Source organism: Apus apus, chromosome 2, assembly GCF_020740795.1.
Source record: "Apus apus isolate bApuApu2 chromosome 2, bApuApu2.pri.cur, whole genome shotgun sequence".
Classification (NCBI taxonomy): Eukaryota; Metazoa; Chordata; class Aves; order Apodiformes; family Apodidae; genus Apus; species Apus apus.
The window spans coordinates 6,640,384-6,651,397 of NC_067283.1; the positions used below are offsets into that span (position 1 = coordinate 6,640,384).

Consider the following 11,014-nt stretch of genomic DNA (forward strand, 5'->3'; position numbering starts at 1 on the left):
TTATTTCCTGTTGGGAGTTCTTGCCATGTTTAGACACCAAGGAATGAAAGAGCATATACTACTTTTGCCAAGTGTGAAACATCAATATGGTGTAAACTTTTTCTATGTCTCCACACATATCAGTGAGGCCAAATAAGGCAACAGCCCCCCCACCCTCATCTCCAAAGTTCAAATTTATATAATGCAAGTACAATGTAAAAAGCCTTACTTAAATTCTGGAAGGTCTTTATCAAAATGAACATTATCTTCATAAATGACTCTCAGCTGTTCATCAATAGCAATGACTTTCAGCTAGAAGATATGAAACAAAACCAGGATATTAACAAAAACTAACAATAATTTATGTATTTGTTTGTTATTTCATACTTGTTTATACTAATTCAGCTCCCATACACAACATGGGAAAGAAGATCACCCCAATGCACACAACTCAGTGAAGGTATGGGCACAATTCTACACTAAAGAAGTTATGATGTTAATTTCCAGCATACCACCTATTCAGCAACATGTATATTTGTTTGTGTTTCTCACCCATCCACCCCCAACCTTCTCTTAATCACACAAGACTGAGATGCAGGCATATGCTAAAGAACAGCAAATTACCAGGTTTGTAGCTTGTATCATGGCAACTGATTTTTCCAATTTCTCCAAATAATACAGTATCTTAAAGATGCCATATGCTGCTTGCTTTTTTTTTTTTTTAACTCTCTCTTTTTTTGTTTTGTTTTTTTTGTTAGGAACCTAACAGCCCCTTAGGATACCTTGAGGACTTCCCCCCATCCCCACGTGCTGAGTCAATCAAACATCACCAGCCTGACAAAGCTCAGAGGGTGTTTGTTACACAAGTGTATTCTGAGCTTCTGCAACATATGGAAAGCAACTTCACAAACACTTAACTCCATAAAGCTGAGCTTTCTTGTAAGCACAAACTAGGAGAATACCACAACCTTTCCTCCTCTATCTTCACTCAAGATCAGCTAGTACAGAAGAAAAACATTAACAGCCTAGAGGAAAAGTGAGAAGGGTGCTCACATTCTGCACATCATTAAAAAAGGGAGAGAGTGCAAACTGCTGCAAAAGGAACAGCCAAAAAAACCAAAACAAACCCTACAAAGTCTAAGTAATCTCAAAGAGCTGTATTCAACTAACACAGCCATCCCTGTTTCAGCCATACTAATGTAGGGCCATCATTAATGCTCGTTACCAAGCTGATGCCCTGCACTAGCCTAAAAATGCCTCTCACCCACTGCAGCTTCGTTGGCTTTCTGCTTGCAGCACAACCCCTAAAAAAACCCACTTGATCAACCTAACCTGGACGTCTCTTTTCAAGCTCCCAAACTTCAGCACTGCCATAACCAAGTGATTCACGCTCTTGCACTTATTTTAAACACGCTCGGGCCCATCCACAGCTTTCTCCGAGTTGCTGTTCAGCGCGGCAATGCCCCGTGGTGCCAACAAACCAAGATTTCCAACAGCAACCCGAGCGTCCGGGTGGCGATTCACACGAGGAAAAGCGGGATTCAGGGGCAAATCCCAGCTCGCAGCCCGCCTGGTGGCACAGGCAGAGGGGTCTCCGTGCAGGGGGCCACGGCATTCCCTTGAGGATTAAACGCATCCCTGGCAGGACAAGGAATCATAGAATCATAGAATCATAGAATCTTAGGGGTTGGAAGGGACCTCGAAAGATCATCTAGTCCAACCCCCCCTGCTAGAGCAGGGTCACCTAGAGCACATCACACAAGAACGCATCCAGGTGGGTTTTGAATGTCTCCAGAGAAGGAGACTCCACAACCTCCCTGGGCAGCCTGTTCCAGTGCTCTGTCACTCTCACAGTAAAAAAAATTTTTCGGATATTCACCTTGAACCTCCTATGCTCCAATTTCCACCCATTACCCCTTGTCCTATCACTGGTCATCACTGAGAAAAGCCTAACTCCATCTCCCTGACACTCACCCCTTACGTATTTGTAAACATTAATGAGGTCACCCCTCAGTCTCCTTTTCTCCAAGCTAAAGAGACCCAGCTCCCTCAGCCTTTCCTCATAAGGGAGATGTTCCACTCCCTTAATCATCTTTGTGGCTCTGCGCTGGACTCTCTCAAGCAGATCCCTGTCCTTCTTGAACTGAGGGGCCCAGAACTGGACACAATACTCCAGATGCGGCCTCACCAATGCAGAATAAAGAGGTAGGAGAACCTCTCTTGACCTACTAACCACACCCTTTCTAATGCACCCCAGGATGCCATTGGCCTTCTTGGCCACAAGGGCACATTGCTGGCTCATGGTCATCCTCCTGTCTACCAGGATTCCCAGGTCCCTTTCTCCTTTTCTTCTGGAAAACCAGGACGTGCAGCCTCCGGCTTCAGAGGAGAGGGGGGACAGGCGGGACGGAGGATGTGCTGCCAGCAGCCGGGCACACGCGGCGCCGCAGGCCCACAGGAGCCTTCGAGCCCGTGACGGGCTGGGAATCCTTTCCCGTCAGCTGTGGCGGGCGCCCGCGGCACAACCAGACCGTGGCTGGGCGGAGGGAGAGAGGCGGTGAGAAGCTGCGGCAGGAGGAGGAGGAGGAGGAGGAGGAGGAGGAGGAAGGCCCGCTCAGGTCAGCGGGCCGCGATGGCGGCCGGGCCGGGCCCGCAGCTCCCCCGGGGCCCGCAGCTCCCCCGGGCCCGGCCCCGCCGTTCGGGGAAGGAGGCCTCGGTACCTGCTGCGTGCTGAAATCCCAGCCCAGGTAGCAGGGAGCGGCCATGGCGCGGCAGGGAGCGCCCGGCCCTCAGCCCTGCCCCGCGGGCAGAGCGGGGCAAGGGGCGGCTCGGCAGGCCCGGCCTCCCCGGGAAGCAGCCGCCGGCCCGGCCCGGCGGGGCTGATGGGCGCTCGGCACCGGAGTTAATGAACGCTCAGCCCGGACGGAGCCGGGCGAGCGGGACTGACCCCTCAGGCCTCACACGGAGGGGCCTGTAGGGAGTTGGGGAGCGGGGGGGGATGGGGGAGCAGGAGGGATGGGGGAGCAAGGGGGACAGGGGGTGGGGCTTGGGGGAGCAGGGGGAGCAGGGGGAGCAGGGGGGATGGGGAAGAAGGGGATGGGGCTCGGGGGAGCAGGGGGGATGGGAGAGCAGGGGGGATGGGGAGCAGGGGGATCAGGGGGGATGGAGGAGGAGGGGGGATGGGGGAGCAGGGGGGGCGGGGGGATGGGGCTCGCGGGAGATGGGGGAACAGGGGGTATGGGGGAGCAGGGGGGATGGGGGATTAGGGGGTATGGGGGAGCAGGGGGAGCAGAGGGGATGGGGGAGCAGGGGGATCAGGGGGGATGGGGGTGCAGGGGGGATGGGGAGCAGGGGGAACAGGGGGGATGGGGGAGCAGGGGGGGTGGGGGGATGGGGCTCGCGGGAGATGGGGGAGCAGAGGGGATGGGGGTGCAGGAGGAGCAGGGGGGATGGGGGAGCAGGGGGGATGGGGGTGCAGGGGGAGCGGAGGGGATGGGGAAGCAGGGGGGACTGGGGCTCGGGGGAGCAGGGGGAGCAGGGGGAGCAGGGGGGATGGGGAAGAAGGGGATGGGGCTCGGGGGAGCAGGGGGGATGGGAGAGCAGGGGGGATGGGGGAGCAGGGGGGACTGGGGCTCGGGGGAGCACAGGGTACGGGGGCTCGCTGAACCCAGGGCTGTGCACAGCAGCTGCTGCACAGCAGTAACTCGGTGCTAACGTGGGACCCGGGGTCCTGCCGGGGCCGGTGAGGAAGCTCCAAAAAAGCTGCAGAGTGACCCGCGATAAACGGAGGCAAAACAAAACAAAACAACACAACTGCAAACCACAGCGCAAAGGAATCCAGGGATTTTTAATATCCATTAATATGTACCAGTCCTGGTGTGGTCTCGTGCTCTGGTTTGCAACTTCCATGGTATTCCATAAAAAAAATAAATACGCAGAATTGTTACTTGGGCTGAAGTTTTGCTTCGTTAGGGTTGTTTTTTTTCAGTTGGGAGGGTTTGGGGAAGCTTTAGGTTTTTCTGTTGCCTGCCATAACGTGTGACAAGCAAAACAGAATTGCTTAAATCAAAAGAAGGCTCATCTAAAATATGCTTTCATTCTGCAATCAAGGCAGTATCTCAGCAGAGCCTGAATGAAGTCAAACAGCTTTTGCATGCCCAGGATCTTAAATTGTTTTAACAGTACCAATACTTAATTTGAAATGTCCTTTAAGCTATAAAATATCACTGGATTTTGTCGTATTCTGAACATTGTAAATACATTTTAAATATTCCCAGTGATTTCTCAAAACCTTAACTCCCATAGGCTTAGACTTTTAAGATTTCTAATTATTATTGCAAAGAAAAACCTTTCAAATATTAGTCCTGCAGACTCTCAACCTACAATGCAAACAAACATTCTAATAGAATTACTTTGAAACCAGTCTTACTCTTAGCACCTTTGAATACTCTGCACTGACAGTACCTATATTAAAAATGTGATCTCAATCTTTAAATAAGAGTTTAAATTAGTCTGGAAAATGTTTCCAGTGTGGGAATCCCTTCAAAAGCAGTGTTGTTGGCCTGCATTTTAGAGTCTGAATAGTTTGCAAGTAGGAAACATCCCAACGAAGTAAGCTGAAGTACCAGTCCATTTAAAAATGAAGGTAGGAAGAACTGTCAACCAGTTTGTATACAGTTTGTCTTCTTTAAATCAGACGGCCACCCGGTGGTGGTGGAATTTTTCTGCCCTGAGGACCTCATGCTGGATGGACCTGTCGTGAACAAAGGTCTCACTTAACCAAGTGGCTGTGAAGGAAATAAAGTTTTTTAAATGTTACTATTTCCTTGGTGTAACTCTTACCAGACAACAAAGGATCAAATGACACACAGAGGCTGTTTTTCAATGAATGCAGAATGGAGCCAAGCAGGAGAGGCTTGCTCTTCCTTTTCACTGGCTGTGTATTTCCTATAAACAGTAAGGCTGAGGCTTGAAATGTTGCAGTTTTCAGAATGACTGCTCACAAAAGCTAAAATTAAGTCAGTTCTGAATAAATTATTTATCATAGGAATGATACATTACTTCAGAAAATGAGGTATTGCTTAGTAGAAAGGAAACAACAGTTTCTAAATAAGTAAAGCAAACTTAGGAGAATATAAGAATCAATTATATTCTTCAGCAATCAGATCTGAAGACTAGTGCTGAATGGCAAGAAATACTTTGCTTTTAATAGCACAGAAAAGCTGGGGCTGGAATAACCACCATGTGTTATCAGATTTCAAATTGGGAATAAGGGTGCAAGACAAAAGTTTAGGAGAGTACACTAAAGGACAGAGTGGGAATGTTACTGTTGTTACTTGCACTCTTCAAGTTTTTTCTGGAGAAAATAGGGAAGTGCATTGCTGCTGCTCTTTCTGCAGTAAAGGTTACACTGGCAGATACTACCACAACTGCCAAACTGTTTCTTGGAAGCAAACAAGGTTTAGCCCTGACAAATCCAGAATTTCCAGAGGGGATGGACAAAATGCCATTTAGAATTGAAATGCCACCACTGCTGATTAAGAGCCTGAGGCAGAGCACAGGTTAATCACTCAAAATGCACAGAGCAGGATAAAGGGAAAAGCAAGTTTATTCCCCTTTTCCTATTAACTAGTTTCTGACCTGATGGAGAAGCAGTAACTTCCATGCTCTGCCAGGCCCTTGGCTGTTTTGGTAAGTTACAACTAGCATGACAATTAATGCTTCTTTTTCTTCCCCCATTGTCAAGTTAACTTCAACTGCACAATCTTCCCAATTCATTGCAAAACAAATTATTTTGACCGTATTCCTACGTACTGAGTATGTAGGAACTTGGAATGTGTAGTCTCACTGAGTATCAAAATACGCCTCTGATCTCAGCTCCACCCTGATATAAACTGAGACCAACTGCATTCTTCAGCTTTACACAGATGAACTCCTTCAAAACCAGTGACAGCATAACTGCCATGCTTCATTATCATGACATCATCCTCAATGTGCCAACCAGCTATAGAACAGATAGCACACACCTTTGACATAAATTAGGGTGACTGTACTGACAGCAGTCCAGCTCTCCTGATTTATATTGGCTACATAATTTGATGGGATGTGGAAGTACTCACACCTTCAGAGAAAGTAACAGAAGTCCATGGACAACCACAAAGCCACTAATCCTTTTGCTTCCTTTTGATTTTGTGCTCCTCAGCAGATATTTTGAGAAGCAGAACAGCCACATATTTCTAAGTCCCAGACAGGTGTTTCTCATTCCTGTGTGAGCAAAGGTTGGCATAGCAGAAAAAATGGGACAGGTGGGAGTCTCTGTACATGCAACACAACCACAGCAGCCCATGTTAGACCTAGCACTGCTAGGCCTGCTGGCACAATTATCCTCTTCCCAGTAAGAAATCTTCTGGTTCTTTAGTCTCAGAAACATTAAACATAGTAAGCTGGGTCAGATAAATGCCAACCTATTTGCCAGGTAACCTGATAGTCATGTGCAGTGTTGCTAATTAGGTGGGAGATGTTTACAATATTAAGCTCCAAGTAACACAACAATAACACACTAACACATCACCTAAAAAAATAAATAAATCTCGGTTTGAACACTAGGCTTACCTACTGGAAAGATATGTGAACAATGACAATGCTCTAAAGGTCACTCCCTTTCTACTTAGCATTGCAGATACTGTGTTATCACAAAATCTCCAGCAATGTTTAACCAAGTACTGATAATATAAAATACCACCGTCCCATAAATTAAAAGATGAACTTGCTGTTCTTTTTATTGAGCTGGCATTTTAACATGAAACATTTTTTACTTCCCTAAATATGCAATTATCTGTTGAAGTTAGTTTTGCACATGATTTTGTGGTAACCATTGTGTTTGCCCATACCTCCAGATGCTGTGGGGAGTTGCATTATTCATTCTGTAAGAATAAGTACTTGATGTTTAAAAGCAATGGATCAAGGTGGCTTTTCTCCACTGTAATTTTACTGATCACAGTGAATGGATGAATGTACAAAGATCCACCAAAAGCTGTATGTATCAGTTCCACAAGAGGAAGCCTGTCCACAGTTGTTACATGGAGAGTGAAGACATAGCTTATTTAGGTATAGTAATTATTCCACAAACTTATTGCTTGATTTAACTCTTGATACATGCATATTCAAAGTCCCAGGTGTGGATTAACCAATTAAGGTCCTTATGAGACTTCATGAAGAATTGGCTCAGTATTTCATCTAAAACCATATGCGTGTATATGAACAATGGGTATAAGGAAAAAAAAATAAATGACATCTCAACCACACAATCTCAATTATACAGTCAGTTTCAGAGGTATTGGTCAATTTGCAGCTTTTATTTAATCATGTACATAAAATCCTCCCATTTCACTTATTTTGAATTCAGCAGAGTATGTGTTGACTTCAGTGGGTACTGAATCAGGCACTGTGGAATTGTATCTGGTTTTACATACTCTAGTTTTACAGATGTAATTTCATTGACTCAATTAGGCTACTAGTGATTATGAAGTGCAGCAGCACAAATTCCTCATGAGATCTCTGCATGGAAGTGAAGGATGTTTCTGAATAGCAAATTATTTTTAGGATACTTTCCTCCCCTGCACAGACTTCAAGTCCATATTCATTCTCACAATAGTAATAGTACTTGTACTTAACCATCCTCTTTGGAGAACGATCTTAGCTAGAGTCGTTTGTAAGGCTTATTAAAGTGAACTTATACACTTGCAGATTTCCTTGAAGATGAATACTGAAGTGGTTTGTGTCCTAATGCTCAAAAGCAAATATCTCAGAAGCAAGATGTTGTCATCCAGATAAAACTTTTAATTAACAACAGATTAACCAGTTCTTTCATGCTGTACTTGATTCTTATCAAACTCCACTTACAGATAAGTACATTTTATTGATTAAAAACAACCAAAGATAAACTCATTCCTAGTGAAATAATGCCTGAAGTGGAAACTAATAAGGGCCAGTCCTTGCACTTTTCAGCACCATCCTGCAAGGATCAAAAATTAGTTTGCAATCAAGAATGAATCAAAATAATGTAGTTTACAGATGGAAAAATCAAGGCAAAAATTTATAGAGTTTACCAATTTATTTTAGACCCTCTCTTGAAATTCTCCCAGAGTTCATATATGCATATTATGTCTATTGGGAGAACAAATAAAGACAGGCTGCTGTCACCTCCCTGAGCTGTAGCCATCATACCATCATATTTAGTAGCAGTACCAGAAATGTGAATTCTTCTTATCAGCAACTGGAATTTAACACATCTGTGGGATCAGGGAGCCATGAACGAACTTCCAAAATGCTCTGAATAGGGCTATTGAAAACCATTCAGTTCCTTCTCATCCTCTTCTCAGCAACAGCTTTATGAGGTCAAAATAGATTAAGCCTAACCATCTTGTTTATCACACTAATTTAAACTCAAGAACTAAGAAGGAAGCAAGGGAAATGGTAAGAAAAGATGTCAGGGTTTATTTCTTTAAAATCTCTGATAAATAACTTCAGTTTCTTCTTAGACTTGCCTCTGCACACTGTCACTTCTAAAAGGGAATAAGGCAAGGACAGCAGAACTACAAAATTAACAATTTCTGACCCTAAGTCTTGAATTAACACAGAGGGAATAATAATGCAGACAAACCAACAGAGTGTGCAGCCTTCTAACGAAGCAAATTTTAGTTTATTTTCCACAGCAAGTAACACTCCAAATTAAGACGACTTAACCATCAGCACCAACAGAGTCTGGAGAGAACAGAGACTTTTAAATGCTGCTTATGCCTGGCACAAAACACACATACAGAACATCTGCATGGAACTCCTCACAACCAGCACAACTCAATTTGACTACGATGAATCCAGTGATTTCAGTGGGATTGTATTTCCCACATCCAAAATAAAAAAACAGAATGTAGCTCTGCAAAGGGAACCAGTAGCACCAACACCAGATATACTTTTCATGTCTGAAGGCACAAGAAAGATCAGGTCAGAAGAAACATCTTGAGGTCATACTGAACACTTGCATTGTAGGCTCCTTGATCCCATTAGCATGGATGTGCAGAGAGCACCAAAAATAATCTTGCATCATCAGAAAGTCCTGTGCTCTAACTACTTAACCAGTCCCTCACTGTGGCATGCTTTAAGGCTGTGCTTTCAAATAATAGAGATATATGTGCTCTTATAAAAAATCTCATTAACAGGTAAACAGTTACTATTACTATTGATTCTGCTACCACTGTCTGGAACCCAAATAACAGCAATGACCCTCTTTCTACCTTTCTTTTTGTTACTACGTTTTTCTAACAATAAAATAGTCACTATCGAACAGTTCAAGGCTGCATTTAAAATAATAACAAACCAAAAAAACCCCACAGTATAAAAAGCTAGAGAAAGGGGGTTATGACAGTAACTTTGATTTTCCGGTGCCAATTAAAATCTATGGATATTTGTATTCTATCTTTGTAACCCACATGACCAGTGCTGGACATGTCCATAGTTCTGCACATGAACAACAAGAATTATGAAATGTACCTTTGGTCCCAGCTGTGCAGTAAAACCCAGTGTTACAGGAAGTGCATTCAGATAGTTAACCATTATGAGCATTTTTAATTCTCTGTAAATGAACAATTATTTCTGTAAGGTCCTCCAAACAATTTTGTTAATAAAAAACTAACTTACTGCTCACAAACTAGTACAAGGCAAAATTAGTCACATCTTCTTGAATGAGAATTTGCAACCAAGGTCAAGGGCAGTAAACATCTACTTCAAATTCTAAAAATCATTGCTTTTGGATTATGAAGAATTCTCAAATACTTTAACCTCAAGGAAAGGAAGAATTGCTTCCATTGTGTGCTGGAAGAATAGACTGAAGGGAAATATGGCACTTCAGACTTTAGTGGATAATGAAACAAAAAAAATCACTTGCAGATTACATTTTTGACAGGAGTTTGCTCAATTAAAGAGAGACAAGGTTTTACACAAACCTAATCATGGCAATAAATTTTCAGAGCCTATAGCACTGTTAGAAAATATACATACCACTGCTAGGAAATGGCTTGACTGCTTATCATTGTCTGCAACCTACAAGCCAAATGGGGACCTCTATCATTTTAGGACTAAGGCAAAGATAGTCATACCACTCCAATAGTGCCACCTGCTGCATATTTTATAAGTATACAGTGGTCTGCAGATCCAAGTAACTCAATTCACAAAGACTGAAAGCCTGACTGATTGAAACAGAAGTGATAATTTTGTGTGAATGTCTGACAATATGAATTTTTTTATTATTATTATTAGGAATACCTAGACAGGCTAGGGGTACAAAGGAAGTGGTTCCACTTCGGTGTAAGAACAGAACCCATGAATAATCCATTTTCAAGTTTATCTCAGTGGCATAACAAGGATTAGTTACATCAGCTCACTACACATCAACACCACAGTTAACCCCACGTATTTTGTGGTATCTTGTAGATTAGACCTGCAACTCATTTTATTAATCATATCCTGGTTGCAAATTATTCACAAAACACACATATGTACGTATGTGTACATATATACACACAGACATACACACCTTCATTGCAAAGCAGACACACACAATCACATATATAAACACAAACATGTATTTACACACCTCTTGATACTGAATAAAGATGCCTTGTCCACAAGCTTTCCCTGAAAAGGTAACAAACTGCAATGTCCCTGGAATTGGCTGAGCAAAACAAAAGCTAAATCTAACCCTGCCCTTGGTTCCAACAATCTGCTGTACCACACAGACCCATTCACATCATTTCACTAGGCATCTGGTTTCTTCTCCCAGTTTCTGGTTTTGCTGCTTACCCATGCAACTTGGGGAAGAGACTGCCTGGTATAACTCATTTGTATAACAAAGTGTGATGGCTTTTCCATGATCCTGAGGGAATGGTATAGTACAAGTAATTAAAAATAATAATTTCTGATAAGATACAAACTCATTATACTTTAAATTCTCTTCTAATGAGAAGATAAGTGTACATCT

The 11,014-nt window shown here is 43.5% G+C and overlaps 1 protein-coding gene across 4 annotated transcripts in view; it reads right to left on the reverse strand.

Moving 5' to 3' along the window:
• Positions 1-11,014, reverse strand: part of XYLB (xylulokinase) — a 104,242-nt gene that overhangs the window by 79,900 nt on the left and 13,328 nt on the right. Inside the window, exons 1-2 of one of the 4 annotated variants that reach the window (XM_051612245.1) lie at positions 2,700-2,866; positions 209-291 (exon numbers count right to left, since the gene is read on the reverse strand). In XM_051612245.1, coding sequence (XP_051468205.1) covers positions 209-291; positions 2,700-2,744 — 128 coding nt within the window. In that variant the 5' untranslated portion in view covers positions 2,745-2,866. Of the gene's footprint in view, positions 1-208; positions 292-1,311; positions 1,369-2,699; positions 2,867-11,014 lie in introns of those variants that run through there. The other 3 variants (XM_051612241.1, XM_051612243.1, XM_051612244.1) reach the window with 3 other exon arrangements.